We start from the raw sequence: 25,872 nt of genomic DNA, 5'->3' as shown, positions 1-25,872 counted from the left end.
TCTTTTCCCCATTACAATCTCCATATGCTCTCAAGCAGATGGAAGGTTGCAACACATGTTAATCTAGTGGCATCAGACTTCAGAGTTAACAAAGGCCAAGTCCATACATTAAAAACAATCTGCATACTCCCAAATAAAAAGAACACTCCTCTTTAGTTAATAAGCAGAGCTCAAATCTATGGTTAGCATTGTTTAAAGGTCTGCATGTGGCTAGGCCACTTATTAGGTTTGTGGCCCTGGGAATTTACTCAATCTTGTAAAGCCTTGATTGCCTTATTAGAAAACGGAGAAACCAGGGCTGCTACCTTTGCATGTTTTTGCCAGTGTATCTTCGGGCTAATTCTCTAGATGTGGGAATGTTGAGTCAAGGGTAAGCCCATGGGTTATTTTCTCTGATATTGTCCAATTCCTCTCCACAAAGTTGTGCCATTTTGCATACTCACAAGCCATATATGATAGTGCCCATGTATCTACAGCCCAATCAATAGAAAATGTTGCGGAACTTTTGGATTTTTGCCAATGTGATAGGAAAAGAATGACATCTCAGTATAATTTGAATTTTAATTTCTCTTACCATGAGTTAAACTGAACATCTTTTCATATGTTTAAGGACCATTTTCATTTGTTTTTCTGCTGATATCTTTAGTCCATTTTCTATAGAGTTTTAGGTCTTCTCTCCCTTTTAATAGTTCTTTTATACTAGTATACCAGGGATAATTTTAAGTGGCAAATAGTTTTTCAATTTATTTTTTTTAACTTTGCTCATGGTTCCCAAAGTTTTTATTTTCATTTAGAAATGAAATTTAGCAACCCTTTTTTACCTTAGTGTTTTTATATTTTTGAGTCATAATTAGGAAAAATTTCTCCATTTCCAGAATATGGAAGAATCACTTGCGTTTTCTTATGTTACTTTTATGGATTCACTTTTTTGATTCATTTGATTCATTTATCTTGGTATACAGTGTGAGGAATAGAATACTTTTTTACTTACACTAATATATGTAAGGCTAGTACTTTGCTGGCTTTACAGTTTGTGCATGTGTATTTATTCACCCATTCAGTCTAGAAAAAAACATCATGCATTGCTCTGAGGCTAGGAGATTTATATTTCATGTTAGAAAATAAAAAGTCCCATTTTCACAGATAAAATTCATACTGTGACCTTCCAAAACTCTTTTTGGAAAAGTTTTTTGCATTTTTGCAACATACATTCTTCCTGGTTATACCATGTAATATAAAATTAAACCAAAGATAACCAATTCCTGGATTAAAGACACTCACCAATTAAAATTAAGGTTAAAAACTGAAAATTAAGATTAAATGAAGTCTTATGCAGAGCTGAGTGCTCAATATCTTTTATACTGAAATTTAATCACTGTGATACTATGGGTAGTTCTTGTTGCCTTGGAAATAAGAAGTACTGCAAAGCCTTTGACGTTCAATTATGAAAATGCACTAGGAATATCACCTATTTGTATTAATGTTACCAAATTTTAAATTAACCCTTCCTTAGATTGAAACGTGATAAATGTATATTGGTATCTCCAAAAAAATTAAATAACTGAGTCAGTAGCACAATTAGAACTTATACCAATTAGGAACTAATATGAAAACTTATTTTTTTAGGCAGAGAAATATGTACAACATTGCAAACCAGTCAGATGTTATTAAATTCACATCTGTTACATGGTAGGTTCTGAAGAAAAAGAATTAAAGTATAAAGATTTCTTGATGAGAAAAATAAATCAGATTGTAAATGTCAGGTCTCTAGGACAATAAATCTCATTCTTTCACTTTAATCAAGCATATAAGGATTCATTTTATTCAATAAATGGTTTTACTCTTATCTATAATAAAGAGAATGAGGAAAGGAACAGATGATAACATCAATGATAATCTATAATCTTATTTTGGCTACTGGACCCAAACTTTTCCTTAAGCAAATGCTTAATTGTCAGCATTTTATTTTATTACTATTATTTTTTGGCTTCTGCATGTTCTTATTTCTAAGCTCCCATCTTCCTCTCTCTCTCTCTCTCTCTCTCTCTCTCTCTCTCTCTCTCTCTCTCTCTTTAAATCTCCCTCTCTTTCAGGTAGTGATGTTAATGAGCTGGGAAATAATCAGGAAGTAGGCAGGAAGAGAGATGGTAAAGTCTTAGATGACAGATAATTCACTATTGGCTATTGAAAAACTTCATTTTACAGATGAGGAAGCTACAGCTCAAGGGTTTGTAACCTACACAAAGTTACACAGTTGGGTTAATAGCAAAGCCCAAACCAGATCTCTGGCTCTGAGTCAAATGCTCTTTCTAGTACGCCATTTGCTGGTCAGATGAGACAATTGGAAAGAACAACACATGAAGCTCTCTCAATGTAATTATGTATTCTACATCAGCTAGAAGCTAAACAGTTTCATACAAGCAATTTCATTCTTATTACTGAAATTATTGAGAAATCTCAATATAAAAATTCATTTGGTTTTACCTCTGCTTAATAGATTCTCTTTTTGTTCATTTAATCTTAGGAAGTAAAAATCTCTAATGGAAAATTATTATTTTATTACATACTAGAGGCCCAATGCACGAAATTTGTGCAAGAGTAGGCCTTCCTTTCCCCGGCTGCCGGCACCATCTACCCTGTCACCCAGGACTCAGGCTTCCCTCTGGCACTCGGGACTCGGGTTTCCCTCTGGCTGCCAGCAGACACCCGGGACCTGGTCTTCCCTTCCAGCCCTGGCTTTGTCAGGTAGGTTGTCTAGTCTAATTAGCATATTATGCTTTTATTATTATAGATAAGACTCTCCATCAAAACAAAATTCTGTAAACATTACTTATAAGCAGGAGACTAAAGGATAATTCTACTACAGATTCGGCCTAAATACATTGAACATTTCATAATCATATTTATTTATTTTTACCATTTCATATGGGAAAACTGAATCCAAGGTCAATTCAGCTTTAAAAAGTACTGAGTACCACGCTGGCTGGTATGCTCAGTGGTTAAGAGCATCGGCCCTCAGACGTAAGGGTTGCAGGTTCTATTCTCAGTCAAGGGCACGTACCTGGATTGCAGGTTCACTCAGATCGGGGCACATTCAGGAGGCAACTGATCAGTGTGTCTCTATCACATTGATGTTTTTCTCTCTGACTCTCTCTCCCTTCCCTTCTATTCTCTCTAGAAATCAATGGTAAAAAAAAAGTCTTCAGGTGGGGATTTAAAAAAAAAAAGTACTGACTATCTACTATGGATCAGGTCCTGGTGCTCTAGTCAGAGAAGTAATTACTAAATCAAAGCAAAAAAAACACCCCAAGTATTTCTAACCTTTGGGACTAAGCACATTTAGGCCAAACTCCTTACCGAAGAAAGTTAAATCTCAGTGGCCCTTTCAATATTACACTGATACCAAAAGCAGACAAAGAGATTACAAAAAGAAATAAATTATAAGCCAATATCCTTGATGAGCATAAACGCAAAAATCTTCAATAAAATATTAGCACACTGCATGCAGTAAAACAATTAAAAGATCATATACTAGGAGACAGATGGCGACTGGCAAGACAGCAGGGGGAGAGAGAGTGTAAGAGAGTGAAGGAGCCAAAGGGGAGTGTGTAGACATGTCTGGAGAGTGTGTGTATGTGAGTTAGGGCAGTTAGATCCTGAAGGACTTTCGGGTGCTGGCTGACCAGGTGGTCTTAGATTGCGAGATCCCACTGCTGCTGCAAACACTCCCGGGTGGCTGGCACTGGCACAGAAACCATGCCATCTTCAAGGACAGAACTGCTGTGACTAGGATTCTAACCTCACCACCACTCAGACTGGCCTCAGATGCAAACCGGGATTCTACAGCCACTCTGGACAAAGACCTGCTACCATAGCAGCTGCAGACCCAGGGACACTGAGGCTCCAGACATCCAGACCACAGATTTCTGTGAGTCACAGAGGGCATTCCCCTCCCTGATGGCCCGCAGCAGCGGCATAGGGCCTGCACGATCGGTGACACATAAGTGGGCCTCCTGCTGACACCAGGAGGCTGTGCAACCCTGTCCCCCTAGCAAGCCAGGGACTTTATCAGCACACGTGCTGAAGGTCACACTAAGCGCCAGTGACTTTGATTCTCGGCATGTGCACGCGGAGACTCTGTTTATCGTCGTGTGCACACGGGGACCCTGATTCTCGGGGCGTGCTTGAGGCCACACCAAGCACCAGAGACTCTGATTCTCGATGCTCAGTGTGCATACATGGGGACTTTGTTCATCAGTACAGGCATGCAGGGACTCTGTTTCTCAGCGCACGTGTGCAGGGACCCTGATCTCGGCGTACGCATGAGGCTGCACTGAGCACCTGTGACTCCGAATCTCAGGGCAGGCACATGTGGCTCCTGCCAACCATTGCAGCCACACGTCTCGGTGCCTGAGCTCTTCAGTGACACTCTGGTGGCATGAAGCTGCCACCACACACGGCTCAGGCCCCCCCAACTCGGCACATGGACCTTCTGGTGATAGCTAGAATGGAGAGACAACAAAACAATCCTCAAAGGAAAGAAAAAGAGTAATCACCGAGAAAGGAAATAAGTGAAACGGAGGCATGCAATATGTCAGTAAAAGAATTCAAGGTAATGGTTATACAGTTCATAAACAGGATGGACAAGAAAATCAACAACCTAAGCAAAAATCAGGAAGAAATCAAAAGTGATATAGCTACAATCAAAAATGGGATGGAAGGTTTCAATAGTAGACTAGAAAAAGCAGAGGACCGAATTAGAGAGTTAGAAGATGAGGTAGAGAAACAAGCCCAATCTGGACAGCAACTGGATAAAAAAATTAAAAAGCATGAGGAGAGCCTAAGTGTGCTTTGGGACAACATGAAATGAAGTAACATATGTATAATAGGGGTGACAGAAGAATAAGAAAAGCAGGCAAAGATTAGAGAATATATTTGAAGGAATAAAGACAGAAGACTTCCCTGATATGGGGAATAAAAAAAGTCATCCAAGTAGAGAGAGTCCCAAGCAAGATGAACCCCAAAAGACTCACACCAAAACACGTCATAATTACAATGGCAAATGTTAATGACAAAGAGAGAATCTTAAAGGCTGCAAGACAGAGAAAGAGAGTTACCTCCAAAGGATTCCACATCAGATTAGCAAATGATTTTTCAACAGAAACACATCAAACCAGAATGGAATGGAATGAAGTATATAAAGTGATGCAAAGCAAAGGACTGAATCCAAGAATACTCTATCCAGCAAGACTATCAATCAAAATTAAAGGGGAAATCAGGAGCTTCACAGACAAAAGAAAAAAAAAAGGCTAAGGGAGTTTACCACTAATAAGCCAGCAGTGCAATAAATGCTGAAGGGAATGCTGTAAAAGGAAGAAATAGAAAGGGAGGGAGGAACACAGGCATAAAGAATAGAAATGGCTACAAACAAGTACCTACCAATAATAACATTAAATGTAAATGGATTACTAGTAAATGCTCAAATCAAAATATATTGAGTGACTGAATGGATAAGAAAACATGACCCATATATATGCTGTCTACAAGAGACCCACCTCAGAACAAGGGACTCACACAGACTGAAATTGAAGGGATGGAAAAATATCTTTCAGGCAAATGGAAATGAAAAAAAATAGCTGGGGTGGCAATACTTATATCTGAGAAAATAGACCTTGAAGTGAAGACCATAACAAGAGACAAGAAAGGCCACTTTGTAATTCTAAAGGGATTGATACAACAACAGGATATAACTCTGGTAAATATATATGCACCCAATGTAGGAGCACTGAAATACATTAAAAAACTTCTGGAAGATAGCAGGGGAGAGATTGAAGCAATACAGTCATAGTAGGAGACTTTAATACCCCTTAACATCACTGGATAAATCCTCTAGACAAAAAATCAGCAAAGAAACAGCAATCCTAAATTATTCACTAGTTAAGATGGACTTAATCGACACCTTCAGAACATTCCACCCCAAGCTACAGAATATACATTCTTCTCAAGTGCACATGGGATATTTTCAAAGATAGACCACATATTGGGACACAGGAAAAGTCTCTCCAAATTCAAGAAGATTGAAATAATATCAAGCATCTTCTCAGATCACAATGGCATAAAACTAGAATTCAACTACAAAAAAAGCAATCACAAAAATTCAAACACTTGGAGGCTGAATAGCATAATATTAAACAATGATTGGGTTACCAAAGATATCAAAGAAGAAATAAAAAACACCCTGGAAACAAATGACAATGAAAACACAACAATCCAAAATCTATGGGACATAGTGAAAGCAGTCCTGAGAGAGAAGTTCATAGCATTACAGGCCTACCTCAAAAAACCAAGAAAAACTGGTAGTAAACCATCTAACTCTGCAACTTAAAGAATTAGAAAGAGAGCACCAAGAAAAGCCCAGAGTGAGAAAAAGGAAGGAAATAACAAAGATCAGGGCGGAAATAAATGACATACAGACCAAAAAACACACACACCACAATACAAAAGATCAATGAAATCAACAGCTGGTTCTTTGAAAGGATAAACAAGATTGATGAACCTCTAGCCAGGCTCACCAAGAGCAAACAGAGAGAACCCAAATAAACAAAATCAGAAATGAAAGAGGCAAAGTAACAACAGACCCCACAGAAATACGAAGAATTGTAAAAAAATACTAGGAACAACTCTATTCCAACAAACTGTTCAACCTAGAAGAAATGAACATATTCCTAGAAAAATACGACCTTCCAAAACTCAACCAGGAAGAATAAAAAAATCTGAATAGGCCAATACTATGGAGGAAATTGAAGCAGTAATCAAAAAACTTCCAACAAACAAAAGCCCTGGACCAGACAGCTTTACAGGGGAGTTTTATCAAACATTCAAATAGGAAATAAAACCTATCTTCCTCAGACTATTCCAAAAAATTCAAGAGGAAGAAACACTTCCAAGCTCTTATTATGATTCCAGCATTAGCCTCATCCCAAAACCAGATAAAGACAATACAAAAAAAAGAATTACAGCTCAATATCCATCATAAACATAGACACCAAAATTATCAACAAAATTCTAGCAAATCGAATCTAGCATTACATTAGAAAGATCGTACACCATGACCAAGTGGGATTTATTCTGGGGATGCAAGGATGGTGAAATATCCGTGAATCAATAAACGTGATACACCACATAAACAAACTGAGAGATAAAAACCATATAATCATATCCACTGATGCAGAAAAAGCATTTGACAAAATCTAACACACTTTCTTGATAAAAACTCTCAGCAAGGTAGAAATAGAAGGATCATAACTCAACATTATAAAAGCCATATATGCCGAAACCGGTCTGGCTCAGTGGATAGAGCGTCGGCCTGCGGACTGAAAGGTCCCAGGTTCGATTTCGGTCAAGGGCATGTACCTGGGTTGCGGGCATATCCCCAGTAGGAGATGTGCAAGAGGCAGCTGATCAATGTTTCTCTCTCATCGATGTTTCTAACTCTCTATCTCTCTCCCTTCCTCTCTGTAAAAAATCAATAAAATATATTTAAAAATAAATAAATAAAAGCCATATATGACAAACCTACAGCCAACATCATACTCAATGGGCAAAAACTAAAGCCATTTCCCATAAGAACAGGAACAAGACAGGGATGCCCACTCTCACCACTCCTGTTCAACATAGTACTAGCCATTGCAATCAGACAAGAAATAATAGGCATCCAAATTGGAAAAGAAGTAAAATTGTCATTATTCGCAGATGACATGATATGGTACACAGAAAACCCTAAAGACTCAATAAAAAAACCACTAGACTTAGTAAATGAATTTGACAATGTAGCAGGATACAAAATTAACATCCAGAAGTCTATGGCTTTTTTTTATACACCAATAATAAACTCACAGAAAGAGAAACTAAGAAAAAATCCCATTTATCATTGCAACAAAAAAATTAAGATACCTAGGAATAAATTTAACCAAGGAGGTAAAGGATCTGTACTCATAAAATTACAGGACGCTGAAAAAAGAGATAGATAGAAGAAGACATAAACAAATGGGAGAATATACAATGTTCATGGATCAGTAGGATCAACATCATTAAAATGTCCATACTACCCAAAGCAATCTACAAATTCAATGCAATCCCCATTCAAATGCCAACAGCATACTTCAAAGACCTAGAACAAAAATTCTCCAAAAATTCATCTGGAATAAAAAAAAGACCCCAAATAGCTGTAGCAATACTGAGAAAGAAGAACAATGTTGGAGGGATCACAATACCATATATCAAGATATACTACAAAGCCACTGTTCTCAAAACTGTCTGGTACTGGCACAAGAACAGACATATAGACCAGTGGAAAAGAACAGAGAACCCAGATATCGACGCAAGCCATTATGCTCAATTAATATTTGACAAAGGAGGCAAGAACATACAATGGAGTCAAGAAAGCCTCTTCAATAAATGGTGTTGGGAAAATTGGACAGATACATGCAAAAAGATGAAACTAGACCACCAAATTACACCATACACAAAAATAAACTCAAAATGGATAAAGGACTTAAACATAAGATGGGAAACCATAAAAATCTTAGAAGAAGCCATTGGCAGCAAAATAGCAGACATTTGTCGTAGCAATATCTTTACCAACACAACCCCTAGGGCAATGGAAACTAAGGACTACATCAAAATAAAAAGTTTCTGCACAGCAAAAGAAACCATCAACAAAACAACAAGAAAGCCCACTGCATGGGAGAACATATTTGCCAATGTTATCTCCGATAAGGGTTTAATCTCCAACATTTACAGGGAACTCATACAACTTAACAAAAGGAAGATAAACAACCCAATCAAAAAATGGGCAACAGACCTAAATAGATACTTTTCGAAAGAGGATATAAGGAAGGCCAAGAGACATATGAAAACATGCTCAAAGTCACTAATCATCCGAGAGATGCAAATCAAAACAACAATGAGGTACCATCTCACACCTGTCAGAATGGCTATCATCAACAAATCAACAAACGACAAGTGCTGGCAAGGATATGGAGAAAAAGGAACCCTCTTGCACTGCTGGTGGGAATGCAGACTGGTGCAGCCACTGTGGAAAACACTATGGCGTTTCCTCAAAAAAATAAAAATGGAACTGCCATTTACCACTTTTAGGTATATATATCCCAAGAAAACAGAAACACCAATCAGAAAGGATATATGCATCCCTATGTTCATAGCAGCACAATTTACAACTGCTAAGATTTGGAAACAGCCTAAATGCCCATCAGCAGATGAGCGGATTAGAAAACTGTGGTACATCTACACAATGGAATATTACGCTGCTGTAAAAAAGAAGGAATTCTTACCATTTGCAGCAGCATGGACAGAACTGGAGAGCATTATTCTAAGTGAAGTAAGCCGTCAAAGAAAGATAAATATCACATGATCTCACTCATTTGTGGAATATAATGAACATCATAAACTGATGAACAGAAATAGATACAGAGTCAAAGCAGCATCGAACAGACTGTAAAACTACATTGGGAAGGCAGGGGAATGTTGGTGGGGTGGGGTAAGAGATCAACCGAAGGACTTGTATGCATGCATATAAGCATAACCAATGGACACACACATGGGGAGGGGGAAGGGAGGGGGCATGTGTCGGGGGTAGGGGAGGCCGAGGAGAGGTCAATGGGGGAAAAAGGAGACATATATACTACTATTTGTAATACTTTAAACAATAAAAAAATTCATATTCTTTTCATTGCTATTATATTTGATTTTTGTATACTGACCTTATATTCAGCAACCTTACTATCTAACTTTAAAATGCATATTGTATGTCAACTATAATTAAAAAACAAAAAAAATATTTAAAACTTAAAAAAAAAAAATCATATACTGTGATTAAGTCAGATTTATTCCCAGGATGCAAGGTTAGTTTTATATCCAAAAATCAATTAACGTGAAACACTATGTAAACAAAATGAAAGATAAAGTCATATGATCATATCAATAGGTAAAAAAAGCATTTGACAAATTCCAAAATCCATTTATGATTAAAAACTCTTAGCAAAGTGGGGTCAGAGGAACCATACCTCAACCTAACAAAGGCTATGTATGACAAATACACAGCTAACATCATACTCAACAGTGTAAAGCTGAAAGATTTTTGCTTAAGATCAGGAACAATAGAAGCATGTCCACTTTCAACACATTTATTCAACATAGTATAGTGTTGGAATTCTTAGCCACAGTAGTCAGACCAAAAAAGAGGGAAAAAACAAACAAACATCCAAACTGGAAACAAAGAAGTCAAACTGTCATTATTTGCAGATTATATGACACTACATATAGAGAACCCTAAAGATTCTATCAAAAAACTATTAAACTGATAAATTACGTAAAGTAGCAGGACACATTAACATTCAGAAATTGGTTGCACATTTGTATACCAGTAACAAACTATCTAGAAAGAGAAATTAAGAAAACAATCTCATTTATAACTGCATCAAAAAGAATAAAATACCTGGGAATAAATTTAACCAAGGAGATAAAAGACTTGTACTTGAAAAGGTATAAGACACAGAAGAAAGAACTTAAAGAAGATACAAATAAATGGACGGATTGGAAGAATTAATATTGTTAAAATATCCATCCTACCAAACCAATCTACAGACTCAATGCAATCCCTATCAAAATACCAACGACACCCTAGGCGGTTTGGGTCAGTGGAAAGAGCGTCAGCCTGCAGACTAAAGGGTCCCAGGTTCAATTCCAGTCAAGGGCATGTACCTCGTTTTCAGGCTTAATCCCCGGTCCTGGTTGGGCATGTGCAAAGGCAACCAATTGGTGTGTCTCTCTCTCACTTCGATGTTTTTCTCTCTCTGTCTCTCTCTCTATCCCTTCCACTCTCTCAAAAAAAAAAAAAAAAAAAAGAAAGAAAGAAATCAATGGAAAAATATGACCAGGTGAAGATTAACAACAACAAAAAATACCAATAGCATTTTTCACAGAACTAAAACAAATAATCCAAAAATGTATATGAAACCACAAAGACCCCAAAAAGCAATCTTGAGAAATTAAGACAAGATTAAAGGTATCACATTACCTGATATCAAATTATACTACAAGGTTATAATAATCAAAACAGCATGGTACTGGCATAAAAACAGACACAAAGATCAATGGAACAGAATAGAGAGCCCAGAAATAAATCCATGCCTATATCTATGACAAAGGAGGCAACAATATACAATAGGGTAAAGACATTCTCTTCAATAAGTAGTGTTGGGAAAAACTGATAAATACATGCAAAAGAATGAAACTTTACACTTTCTTAAACTCAAAATGGATTAAAGATTAAAAGTAGTGGGAAAACATATTTGCCAATGTCATATCTGATAAGGGCCTAATCTCCAAAATTTATAGGGAACTCATACAACTTAACAAAAGGAAGATAAACAATCCAATCAAAAAATGGGCAAAGGACCTAAATAGACACCTTTCAAAAGAGGACATTCAGAAAGCCAAGAGACATATGAAAACATGCTCAAAGTCACTAATCATCCGAGAGATGCAAATCAAAACAACAATGAGGTACCATCTCACACCTGTCAGACTGGCTATCATCAACAAATCAACAAACGACAAGTGCTGGAGAGGATGTGGAGAAAAAGGAACACTTGTGCACTGCTGGTGGGAATGCAGACTGGTGCAGCCACTATGGAAGACAGTATGGAATTTCCTTAAAAAACTGAAAATGGAACTCCCATTTGACCCTGTGATCCCACTTCTAGGAATATATCCCAAGAAACCAGAAACACCAATCAGAAAGGATATATGCACCCCTATGTTCATAGCAGCACAATTCACCATAGCTAAGATCTGGAAACAGCCTAAGTGCCCATCAGTAGATGAATGGATTAGAAAACTGTGGTACATCTACACGATGGAATACTATGCTGCTCTAAAAAGGAAGGAACTCTTACCATTTGCAACGTCATGGATGGAACTGGAGAGCATTATGCTAAGTGAAATAAGCCAGTCAATGAAGGAAAAATACCACATGATCTCACTCATTCATGGATAACAGAGACCATTATAAACTTTTGAACAATAATAGATACAGAGGCAGAGCTGCCTCAAACAGATTGTCAAACTGCAGTGGGAAGGCCGGGGAGGGTTGGGGGGCAGGAGGTAGGGGGGTAAGAGATCAACCAAAGGACTTGTATGCATGCATATAAGCATAACCAATGGACATAAGACACTGGGGGATAGGGGAGGCTAGGGGACTGTCTAGGGCGGGGGGGGGGGGGGGGATGGACACATATGTAATACCCTTTGTAATACTTTAAGCAATAAAATAAAAGATTAAATGTAAGACCTGAAACCACGAAGCAAGAAGAAACATAGGCAATAAACTCTTTAACATCACTCTTAGTAATATTTTTTGGATGTCTCCTTGAGCAAGAGAAACAAAAGAAAAAAAATAAACAAATGGGACTACATTAAGCTAAAGAGTTTTTGCACAGGGAGGGACACCATTAACAAAATGAAAAGACTAGAAGAAGATACAGATAGCCAACAGACTTATAACAAGATGCTCAATAACACTGATCTTCAGGTAAATGTAAATTAAAACCACTATGAGATATCACCTCACACCAGTCACAAAAGCTATCATTAACAAATCATCAAACTAGTGCTGTTGAGAAGTGTACATAAAAGAAAATAGGGAACCCTCGTGCATTGTTGGTAGGATTGTAAATTGGTGCAGCCACTACTGAAAACACCTTGGAGGTTCCTAAAAAAATTAAAAATAGAACTATCATATGACCCAGCAATTCCACTTTTGGGTATTTATCTGAAGAAAACCAAAGTACTAATTCAAAAAGATATACTCAGCCCTATGTTCATTGCAGCATTATTTACAATAGCCAAGATACGGAAGCAACCTAAGCGTCCATTGATATTTGAATGGATAGAGTAGAAGTGGCACATATGTACAATGGAATATTACCTAACCATAAAAAAGAATGAAATCTCTCCACTTGCGACAACATGGATGGACCTAAAAGGTATTGTGTTAAGTGCAATAAGTAGACAGAGAAAGACAAATACCATATAATTTCACTTATATGTGTAATCTAAAATACAAAATAAACAAACAAAACAGAAACAGACCCATAGATTCAGAGAACTGATGGCAGCCAGATGCGGGGGGGGGGGGGGGGGGGGGGGAGAGTTAGGGAGATGAGTGGAAAAGGTGAAGAAATTAAGAAGTAAAACTGCAGTTATAAAAATAGTCACAGGGATATAAAATACAGCAAAGGGAATAGTCAATAATATTATAATTATTGTGTGTGGTGTCAGATGAGTACTAGCCTTGTGAGGGGGATCACTTTGTAAGTTATATAAATGTCTCATGACTAAGTTGTCACCCAAAACTAACATGATATTGTATGTTAACTATAACTGAAAAATTTTTACGAAAATTTCAGTGGCCTCCTATATAATTATTCAATTATTTTGTTGAAAACAAAACCGCAAAGAGATTTTCTAAAATATAATATATAAATCGAAATTTTAAAAAATTTCTTCTAAAGTTTAAGTTACTGAGGACTTTCTTAAATTATATTTATAGATGTTAACTCAAGTTTTATGAATTCTCAATGGTAAGAACGTATTATTTCAATAATACAACATTTATACTACTCCGAAATACTTTTAGAGATAGAACCTAAATCCCAAATCACTTGTTTGAAATGAAAATTGTCCAAATCTATCTAAAATGTCTCTCTTTGAAAAACTGCTCAAAGGAAAAAGAGATCTGTACCTTTCCATGACAGCGAGGCACTCCTTTCTCCAGGTAAATCGACTCCCTCGCCGTAATCTGAAGGTGCCTGATGTAGCAGAGACTGGGGGAGGCGTTTGTCTCCATTCTGGGTCTTCTATTGGAATGGGGGCCGGTCTCATACTTAGCGTAGCCCCTGAAATAAACAAGTATTTTTTAGCAAATATCTAAATATATCATGAAATCAGCAGTAATAAACTTTTGCCTCTTCATTGAAACTTGCAGACCCAATACATTTGATATTTATATATTTTTTAAAAATAGAAATTATTTGACCAAAATAAAAATCCAAAGAAACAAAAACTCTTCCTTAAAAAGTCATCATTAAATTATTTTACGTCTTTTTTTCCAGTCTGTCATTTGTCTTTTATCTTTGTGTCATTTTATTGAAACAAAACTCAAAATTTATCCCTTTTGGAGAATAAGTATGATATTTAGCCCAGTGACAGTCTGACTACCTTCCTCTGAAAAATCTCTTTTGAAATTCCTATTTGGAAGTTTTAATCTTTTGAACAATTCCCATCTATGTTCAGAAATTTTCTTTACCATTCAAAGGATTTTTTGTTATTGAGAAAATGGAGCCCTAAAAGTAGAGCCCTACAAGCAGGCAGGAGCTGAATTTAAAATAACCCTAATTTTGGTAAACTCTAAGTCACATATAGCATAAAAGAAAATAGGATGATATTTGATATGCTTTAGTGTACTGACAAAATCAGATCTCCATAGGTCTACTACCTATTAATGCTAAATCCCATTTTCTGTTACTTCTGTCATATAATTAAAACAAATTAAAAATATATTTATAATTGAGATATTATACTAGGTCAGACTAACCTTTTCTCAAATAGCCTGAACTGGTGATGATGCATGTATTCATTCATTTATCATTTACTAAAACCTTCTTACATGGCTTGTTCTAGGCTAGAAGCAATGAATAAAACAAACAAACAAAAACAAACAAACAAAAAGCAACATTGTCTTTGACTTTCATAGACTTCATTCAAAGAATATAAATGTAACTTGGTATGCTATCATAGAATTCACTCCCTGGCTCTTCCACTGTTCTTCCTTTCTTAAAAAATTTTTTTTTTCAATTACAGTTTACATTCAATATTATTTTGTATTAGTTTTATATAAGCAGCATAGTAGTTAGAAAATCATATACTTTACAATACCCACATGACACCAGACATAGTTATTATAATATTATTGACTACAGTTCCTATTCTCCCACTGTCCTTTCATTCTTCACACTTTGAAATTCATCTTCCCAAGCATAATTATGATCATATCACTCTGCTGATCAAAAACCTTCAAAAAGTTCCCTCTGACTATGAAATAAAATCTAAACTGTTCCTATAGAATAAAATCTAAACTCGATATAGCCCTAGAAAAATAGGTTAGAACTGGATAGAATTATGTGGAATAACAATAATGCACATATTAATAAATACATTTCTTTCTCCATAATATAAATCATACTTTATTTATTGTACCTTAAAATTAATACCATAGGTAGTATTTCTACATCATCACGTATTTAGATTTCTCCTTAAGGGCTATAAGATCATATGCATTCTCTTATACAGATGCCCAGTCCTGATTTCCCTCTCCAAACCTGTTGCCCTTATGTCTTTCCCATTGGAGTAAATGGCATCACCATTCTTCAAATTGCTTAGCTCTAAAATCTAAGATTCATCTTTGACTTCTCTATATCTCCCACATACTAGATATCCAGTCCAAAGGCAAATTCTGTCAATTTTATTTTCAAAACATATCCAGAATCAAATCAATTTGTTTCCTTTTGCTACTACCACTTTAGAACAAGCTAGCATAATCTCTCTTACTCATAACTTTTGGAATAGGTTCTAAAGATGGTCCTTCACAGTAAGTCCCACCTCCTGGTAATCATGCCCTTCATCTGGGCTGGTCCTGGGACACATTTTGGCATCACAAAATGGAAACAGTTCAAGGCTAGGTCATAAGAAGCTTTTCAGTTCTTAACCAGATCTCCTTGATGCTGGCTCTGGGGGAACCAGCTGCCACGTAAGTATGACTAACCTGAGACCACAATGTTGTAAAGAAGACCAAGCTAGCCAGGTAGAGTGAAAGATGCCCAGCCAACCCCGAGGTGCTCCTGCCAAACTCATCCAGGTGCCAGACATTTGAGAAGAAAAGCTATTCTAGATGCAGGACACACCATGCGACAACTGCAGAACCCAGCTGAACAGAAATAAAGCCCTCAGCATTATTTAGTCCCAACACAAGCAATATGGTAGTGAGCCTCCAAAGTGGTTCCCAAGGATCCCTGTCTCCTACTATTCACCTGTTGTGTAGTCCCTCCCCCTGCTGTACCAGAATTAGTCTGTGACGGTACGTGACTTCCAATATTAGATTACAGAATACACGGTGGAGCCTGTCTTGGTTGCCTGTCTCTTGGATCACTGGCTCAGGAGAAACTAGCTGCCATGCTGTAAGGACATTCAGGGAGCCAATGGCAAGGCCCATGTGGAGAAGAGCTGATTTCTCTGGCCAGCAGGCAGAAAGGAACTGGGGTCTGCCAACACTCACGTGCATCATCTTGATAGTACACTGTCCAGCCCCAGTGACTGTAGCCCTGGCAGACAACTCAACTACAACCTAACGAGAATGCTGAGCCAAACCATCCTAGCTAAGCCATGCCTGGATTCCTGACCCACAAAAATTGTGAGATAATGTTTGTTGTTTTTGGCTGCTAGGTGGTGGGATAATTCTCCAGTTTATTTCCCCATGTTCCTTGATACACTGAGTATTATAAGTATTACTAATTATTCACATTTATAAACCTAGGTAAAAAATTTCCCTTTAATACAGATTTTACTATTAGTAAGAATGAGCATCTTTTCCTATTTACCATAGCCATTATGCACCTTTTCTTGTGAGTTTGTATCTTATGTCCTTTTTTCTTTTGTTATTCATCTCATTGGTGCATACAAACCACACCAATTGCTAGTCATGTATAGGTTACAACTATTTTTTCTCTAGTTTGTCATTCATCTTTTATTAACTAGTGGCCTGATGCAAAAAATTCGTGCAAGGGGCTCAGCCCTCGCTCCCCGGCTCCCTCAGCCCTCGAAGCCCCAGCTTCATCCGGAAGGTCATCCAGACGGTCTGCTCAGTCTAATTAGCATATTAGCTCTTTATTATATAGGATGGTATGCTTTGTGGTCCTAATTTTTATGTATTCAAATCTGTCAATATGTTCATTTATGGTCAACTCATTTTGTATCATTCAGAATATTTTTATAGCTTTTTATTTTTGTAAAAACCCTTAACTTCTTCCTGTAATGAACGAGTATATCATCATACATGATTTAGAGATTCATGACTTAAAACATATGGCAAACTATGTGTTGCCATTGTTTAAAGTTTTATTTGAACATGGCCATACCAATTCATGTACACATTGTCCTTTCTTTTTTTTTTGCACTACAATGGCAGAGTTGAATAGCTGTGACAGAGACCACATAGCCTACAAAGCTTAACATATTTACTATCTGGCCTTTTACAGAAAGAGTTTGCTGCTGACCCCTGGTTTAAAAAATTCCTGGCCTACACACTGTGAAACTCTAAACTAAAATCCTATTTTAGACAGTTCAAGAAAAAGGATTCCATGCTGCCAAGATATCTTGGCAATTAGGTCTGCATCTAATTCAAAGTTAACTAAGTTTAGGTGTAAGAAGGAACTATGGTGCTGGAGGGTTTAAAAACCTTTATTTTGGTACTTTCCTGAATGCAAACAAATTACAGCCTGACAAGGGCGCTGGAATTTATCTAAGTAGACTATGTAAATTTTGTTCTACAGCCATGATAAAAGGTCCAAAATAAAGTCAAGCTGTTATTATGATTGATCAAGGCAGAGGCAGAAACAGACTGGAAGTGGTAGTAGGTCCTCTCATCCAAGTCCTGGCTCTGATAAAAGAACAGAGAGATTAGGAGCTTCAGTGGGTGGAGGATGGGGAATAGGTCAGGGAATTCCAGATAGTGGGCCACATTTATATTTATGGCATGCTTTCTTAGGTAAGTAGAGTGATAAATGGGTACAAATAAAACAAAGAATACAAATAGTCTTAACATAATCATAAGATTGAAGGAAATACGGCAACTGATAATAATGGTTCTTTCCTGGCATTGGGGTTTATTGGTAATATAACTTATGCTTCTTTATAATATTCTGTGTTGTCCAGGTTTTTTGTAAAAAGTTTAGATAAAATAAAATTGGTCAGGAAGTAAAAGAAAGGGAGAGAGAAGGAAGGAGGGAGAAAAGAAGGAAAAAGTGAGGAGTGGCCTGATTACTTTAAAAGAAATCAAGGTGCCCTAACTGGTTTGGCTCAGTGGATAGAATAGCAGCCTGCGGACTGAAGTGTCCCAGGTTTGATTTTAGTCAAGGGCACATGCCCAAGGTTGCGGGCTTGATCCCCATAGGGGGCATGCAGGAGGCAGCCAATCAATGATTCTCTTTCATCACTGATGTTTCTATTTCTCCCTCCCTCTTACTTCCTCTCTAAAATCAATAAAAGTACATTAAAAATAATCAAGGTAATTTTTTGCGAGAAGGTAGAAATTCTGAATAATTTCAAACTTGTAAACATACTTCATTTGAAACAATATTATCACTTTACTTTTGATTAAAGGCTTTTTTCTTGGTCCCTTTTCTTTTTCAATGTAACAGTATTTAAAATAGCACAAGAAGCATTCTGGAGACACTCGAATAAACAGAATTTTGTTCCGGAAAACTTGGTTCATCTTGCTTTGGTCAAAATGGATAAAGAGCAATGAATAACTAAAAAATGGGTTCAAAATTATTGACTTTGATAAAAACATACAAAGATACTAGACTGCAGGAACAATGCATATATAAGACTTACAACCCCTTTGAAATAAAATATAGGCGTTCTGTGTTTTTTTTTAACAACCCACTTCCCCCCACCCCGCTTTGAAGGAAGTGTGTTACCTATTTTCTTTACAGGAATATTTTTTTTCACCTTATATTTGGGCCCCATTAAGACAAAATTTTGCACATTTATATAGCAACTCTAAACCTAAGGGGGGGAAAAACACCTCTTCCTAATTTGCAGATGGATTTGAAACTTTTGATAAATGTTTTCTTTGTATATATAATCTTATCAGGGTTATTTCTGGGTGCACCTTCCCCAATCAGCTAATCAAAGAATGACTACCAGCATGCCATCACCACTCAGTTCATAAAAGCTAGCTTCTCCATGAGTAATTTATCATCTTCAAGTCACACACATGACTCCCCTGAGACTCTGACACTCTGCAACAGTGAAGGGAGGAGGAATTACTTCTGTTTGCCAAATTTACTTCTTGTGCTTGCTGCACAAGCCTCTGGCAAACTTTATTTAATTGTTTAGTTTAGAAATATGCAGAATCTGTGCCATGAGCCAAGAGGAACTCAGCAAACCCTGTCTGCTATAGTAATGTTTAAATTAGATAAGGGAAAAGACTATAGAGCCTAATTGAATTAAATAAAGGGGCTTTTGATGTCAACCATGCTGAACTTAGTACTCACTCTTTTTAAAAAATAGGCACTTTCTTATAAATGTTTTCATAAGAAACAAAATGTTTTTGATCAGTTTCCATCAGACTATCTTATTAATATGCCTTGGCAGGCTTTGGGTTATGCTGGGAAATTCTGATGATGGTTCTGTTTATCGGAGAACTACACTATATCTCTATGTTTTAGATTCTCAGTAATAATAACCTAAATACCCATCCTATTATTTTTCTTGCTTAATCCACCTTAAAGAGAGACCAAAAAAACACACAACAAAACCAAACCAAAACCAAACCAAAACAAAACAAAAAACACAAACTCACTACCAACAACAAAAAGCCTTACCCAAATGGATCCAGAGTGAAGAGGTTGAAAAAGAGAACTTCAATCAAGGCATACAAGAGAGAAATATTCTGAGCCCAGGAATAGAATATACAAACATTTTTTATTTGTCTTGAAATGTTTAAATTTACATAAATGAGACAAAGTACCTTTTCATTCTGAATTTTTTTTCTCAGAATATATATGCAAAGGAATGGTACTACTTACATTTCTTCTGATGAGCTATCTATCCTGCCTAGGAAAAGTTTATGAAATAAAAGGGCCTACTAATAAAAATCACTGACATCTTTTTATTTTTTACTTTTTTTACCTAACAGATTCACAAAAGCAGGTTTATACCATGTGAACCTAGGTTCTCGGTTTTTTTAATATTTTAAATGCAGATTAACAAAGCAGATTAATTTCTTTTGTTTCCATCCCTCTTTGCCTTCTTCCCTCCTTCCTTTTCATTATACCTTAAATGTAAAATTTGAATATATAGTACAAGTACATGGTACAAAATTTAGAAAGAGACAAAGGTTATTTAGTTAACAGTCACTCAGATCCCCGCTCCTGAGCTATCCTTATCAACTCTTAATATGGCCTTCCAGAGATGTTCTGTGTTTATTTAAATACATACGTGTGTGTGAGTATATAAATGACAAAATGCTATATTCATTGTTTTATATCTTATTTTATTCACTTATGAATTTAATATTATCACATATAAATCCAATTCCTATAAAGCCATCTTTTAAAAAATAGATATATAGCTTCCACAGTATTCCAATGTACAGATTACCAAATTTATTTAACCAGTTCTCAACTAGGGACATTTAGGCAAATTCTAATAATCTCTGCAATGACCTGCAGAGAAGATTCTGACATACTATATAAGCAACAACTTACTAGACAGTGGATATGACATTCTTAGGTGCTAACATAAGTTTAGTTCATTTTACCCAAACATAATAGTAGTTTCAAAGTGTCCATGGAATAAGAAGAAATAATAATTCTTTAGCTAAAATAAATGTTAAAGTCTAAGGCAATGGCATAGGTAAATGTAATACGTGCCTCATCCCACCACCACATCAAAAATACAACTAAACTACAGAACAACCATAGAGAACTGCCTGAAATCTAGCTGAATGGAAGTCCGACAAGTAAGGATATAAAGAAGAAGCCACATCAAGATTGGTAGGAAGGATGGAGCCACAAACAGGCTGGTTCCACACAGTGAATAAACACCGGAGAGGGATATCTCAGCTGTGGGGGTCCCCTTCTGAGGAGCGAGGGGTCCCAGCCCCACCTGAGGCTCCCCAGCTCAGGTTTCCAGTGCTGGGAAGAGAAGTCCCCATAATTTCTGGCTGTAAAAACCAATGGGTATTGTGGCTGAGTGATGGGGAGGCTGCTGGAGTCCTGGGCAGGTTCTCTTATAGGGCCCATGAACGGACTTACTCAGACTCGCTCCTTCTGAGTTCTAGCTCTGGGACAGCAGCTCAATAACCATGAGGGACATACAGGGAGGAACGGAAGTGTCTGCCATCAGAGAAAGAGCTGGAGGGGCAGCTTTCTCCCAGACAGAAGTGTTGGCAGAGCCTCTGTTCCTTTTCTGAGCCTTCCCCCAACAGAGGCAGTAAGCAGGCACCATATTTGAGTCTCCATCACTTGTTTTCCCCAACCAGGTGATTCCAAGACCCCACTCCACCAACTTTCCTGCCCACCCAAGCTGTTTCCAGTGACTTTTCCAAATAGTTGGCCTGTCTTGGCTCATGCCTCAGATTTTTTTTTTTTAATTAAATCTTTATTGTTCAGATTATTACATTTGTTCCTCTTTTTCCCTCCCCTAACTCCCCTCCTCCCAGTTCCCGACCCACCCTCCGCCCTCACTCCCCACCCACTGTCCTCATCCATAGGTGCACAATTTTTGTCCAGCCTCTTCCCGCATCTCCCACACCCCTTCCCCCCCCCCAAGAATAGTCAGTCCATTCCCTTTCTATGTCCCTGATTCTATTATAATCACCAGTTCATTCTGTTCATCAGATTATTTATTCACTTGATTCTTAGATTCACTTGTTGATAGATGCATATTTGTTGTTCATAATTTGTATCTTTACCTTTCTCTTCCTCTTCCTCTTCTTAAAGGATACCTTTCAGCATTTCATATAATCCTGGTTTGGTGGTGATGAACTCCTTTAGCTTTTCCTTATCTGTGAAGCTCTTTATCTGACCTTCAATTCTGAATGATAGCTTTGCTGGATAAAGTAATCTTGGTTGTAGGTTCTTGGTATTCATCACTTTGAATATTTCTTGCCACTCCCTTCTGGCCTGCAAAGTTTCTGTTGAGAAATCAGCTGACAGTCGTATGGGTATTCCCTTGTAGGTAACTGAGTTTCTTTCTCTTGCTGTTTTTAAGATTCTCTCTTTATCTTTTGCTCTTGGCATTTTAATTATGATGTGTCTTGGTGTGTTCCTCTTTGGATTCCTTTTGTTTGGGGTTCTCCGCGCTTCTTGGACCTGTAAGTCCATTTCTTTCACCAGGTGGGGGAAGTTTTCTGTCATTATTTCTTCAAATAGGTTTTCAATATCTTGCTCTCTCTCATCTTCTGGCACCCCTATAATTCTGATGTTGTTACGCTTGAAGCTGTCCCAGAGGCTCCTTACACTATCCTCGCATTTTTGGATTCTTTTTTCATTTTGCTTTTCCGGTTGGGTGATTTTTGCTTCCTCGCATTTCAAATCATTGACTTGATTCTTGCGCTCCTCTGGTCTGCTGTCGGGAGTCTGTATAGTATTCTTTATTTCAGTTGGTGTATGCTTAATTTCTAGTTGGTTCCCCAATATAAGATCGAGGGTCTCATTAGTTTTCTTGTAGATCTCATTAAGTTTATCAGCGGCTTCTAAACAGTTCTTGAGAGACCTTAAAAGTGTGGTTCTGAACTCTATATCTTCCATTGACAATTTTGTCCTGTTTCTTTGTCTCCGCATTTTGTTATGCTTTCTTGGTGCACCCCCTAGTGGTCTGAACTTCTGTCCTCTAGGGAGGTGCTAATCTAGCCTTTGCCTGAGGCTATCCGGCAAATGCCTCTGTGCAGGGCTTGGGCGGGGCGGGTCGCACAGGATCAATAGGGTGGGCTGGAGAGAGCAGTTATGGCGGCTCTCAGTCCTGTCCCCAGGGGCTCTGCCTCTCTGAGTCCCAGCCCCGCTGCAAACCTGGGAGAGAAAGCTGCACTCGCTCTGACCGAAGCTAGACAGTCCCGCTTCTCCCGTTTGAGTCTGGGTCCCTAAAGGCTCGCCCGGATCTGGAGCTCAGAGTCTGCGACTCCCTCCCGATTGAAAACGCCAACCGCGCCCTCTGCCGCCAGCCCGCTCCGCGCACTCCGCACCTCAGAATTTGACTTCAGCACTGCGCCTCCTCTGAGTGTCCGTATGCGTTTCTCTTTCCTTCTAGTTGTTGGACTTCCACTCAGCCAGCGTTCCTGTGGTTCTGGGTGATATCCCTTCCGTTTTTTGGTTTCACTTTTGAAGTAGTTGTTCAAAGCCGCAAACTCCGGCGTTAACCTATGCCGCCATCTTGGTTCTCCCTCATGCCTCAGATTTTTCTTAAATCTCTCACATAAGCAGCATCTGGTCTTGGAGTGCTCCGTACTTCTCGCTAAGTGGCCCCAGGCCAGGCACTAGCAGCAGCCAGCCATGGTTCACAACTTAGCCTCTCCTGGGCACCTCCAAGCCCAGCACAAGTAGCAGCCATCTGCAGATCATTTTGTAGCTCATGCTAGGTAGCCCAGGTAGAACATGGACTGCCTGGCTGACTTTGGCCTGCACCTCCTGGGAGGCCCTACAAGCCATCACACTCTGTAGACAGCTTCAGACCATGTCAAAGCACCATTCAACCACTTCCACAAGTGACACACTCAAGGGGAGGACTCAGCATGCACCAGAGAACCACAAAAGTAAGTCCTGCTCTGTGGGGTGTCACCTGCACAGCTGCTTCTTCACAGTGGTCACAGCCAATGGGCCTTGGGTGAATCCCTCCCATTGACATGCCAACAGCAATCAAGGCTTAACTATAACACAAGGGTATACACAACCTACATGGGGGGTGAGGGCTGTGCACCTGGAATGCATAGCTCAGGTGAACGGGGAGGCTGTGCCACTGGACTCTACAAGACACCTACTACAATAGGCCACTCTACCAAGCCCAGGAGACGTAGCAGCTCTACCGAATACATTGAAACAAACACAGGGAGGCTGCAAAAATGAAGAGACAAAGAAACATGTCCCAAATGAGAGAACAGAACAAAACTCCAAAAAAATAATTAAACAAAATAGAGATAAGGAATTTAACGCAGTGTTCAAAACCACTGGTTATAAATATGCTCAATGAACTTAGGGTAAGAGTAGATGAACTTACAGAGAACCTCAACAGTATAAAAAAGGACATGGAAACCATAAAAAATAACCAGTCAGAAATGAAGGATACACTAACTAAAATGAATAATTTACAGCCCTGGCCAGCACAGCTCAGTTGGTTGGACATCATCATCACTGAGAAGTTGCGAGTTTTATTTCCAGTCAGGGCACATGCCCGGGTTGTGAGCTCAATCCTTGGTAGGGGGCATGCAGGAGGCAGCGAATCAATGTTTCACTCTCATATCAATGTTTCTCTTTCTCTCCCTCTCCCTTCCTCTCTCTCTAAAAATAAGAAAAAAATATTTTTAAAAAGAATAATTTACAGGGAACCAATAGTAGAGTAGCTGAAGCTGAGAACCAAAATAGCGATTTGTAATATAAGGAAGCAAAAGGCACCTTTTCAGAACAGCACAACCCCTCCTGCCCACCCCCCCACCCCCCCACCCCAAAAAAAAGAGAAAAAGAAAAAAACAATCCCCAAAGTGAGGATAATGTAAGGAGCCTCTGGGACAACTTCAAGCATACCAATATTTGCATCATGGGGGGCAGAAGAGAGAGAGCAAGAAACTGAAAATCTATTTTAAAAAATAATGATGGAAACCTTTCTAACCTGGTGAAGATAATAGACATACAAGTCCAAGAAGTGCAGAGAGTCCCAAACAAGATGAACCCAAAGAGGCCCACACCAAGACACATCACAAGTAAAATGCAAAAGGTTAAAAACAAAGAATCTTAAAAGCAGTAAGAGAAAAGCCGTTGGTTACCTACTAGAGAGCTCCCATAAGGCTGTCAGCTGATTTCTCAACAGAAACTTTGCAGAACAGAAGGGATTGGCAAGAAATATTCATAGTGATGAAAAGCAAGTACCTACAACCAAGACTATCATTTAGAATTAAAGGACAAATAAAGAGCTTCCCAGACAAGAAAAAGCTAAAGGAGTTATCACCACCTAGCTAGTATTACTTGAAATGTTAAAGGAGAGGAGAATTGAAGAAAAAAAAGATAAAAAATGTGAACAATAAAATGGCAATAAATAACATATTTATCAACAATTGAATCTAAAAAACAAAATAAATGAACAAGGATAACAGAAACAGACTCACAGATACAGAGAACATCTTTATGGTTGCCAGATAGGAGGGGGTTGGGTGAACAGGTGAAGGGATTAAGAAGTACAAACAGGCAGTAACAGAATAGTCATGGGGATATAAAGCACAGCATAGGGAATACAGTCAATAATCCTATATAATAAAAGGCTAATATACAAATAGACTGAATGGCCCTAACCGGTTTGGCTCAGTGACTAGAGCACTGGCCTGTGGACTGAAGGGTCCCAGGTTCGATTCCGGTCAAGGACACATATGTTGGTTGTGGGCACAGCCCCAGTAGGGAGTGTGCAGGAGGCAGCTGAATTGATGTTTCTCTCTCATCAATGTTTCTAACTCTCTATCCCTCTCCCTTCCTCTTTGTAAAAAAATCAATAAAATATGTATTTTTTAAAATAGACCAAACGGCGAACAACTGAACAATTGGTTGCTATGATGTGCCCTGACCACCAGGGGTCACACATGGAACATGGTGGGCGTTGGCAGCAGAGCATGGAACATGTAGGGCCTCAGCTGTGGCAGGATGGTGGAGCAGGTGAGCGGGGGTGCCAGACCAAGGCAGGGTGCTGGTCACTGTCATTGGGGCGAGCCTCTGGTGGTTATTGAAAATTCTTTGCTTCTGCACACTGTGG

General features: G+C 38.3%; 1 protein-coding gene across 12 annotated transcripts in view; it reads right to left on the bottom strand.

Annotated features, from left to right (window-relative positions):
• HMBOX1 (homeobox containing 1) overlaps nt 1–25,872 on the bottom strand; it is a 204,360-nt gene that overhangs the window by 42,850 nt on the left and 135,638 nt on the right. For all 12 annotated transcript variants that reach the window (XM_081092879.1, XM_081092876.1, XM_081092880.1 and 9 more), the window contains exon 6: nt 13,826–13,979. In XM_081092879.1, coding sequence (XP_080949005.1) covers nt 13,826–13,979 — 154 coding nt within the window. The remainder of the gene's footprint in view (nt 1–13,825; nt 13,980–25,872) is intronic.

This window comes from Myotis nattereri (assembly GCF_964212035.1).
Source record: "Myotis nattereri genome assembly, chromosome: 5".
NCBI lineage: Eukaryota > Metazoa > Chordata > Mammalia > Chiroptera > Vespertilionidae > Myotis > Myotis nattereri.
This window is presented reverse-complemented; position numbering and strand designations above follow the sequence as displayed.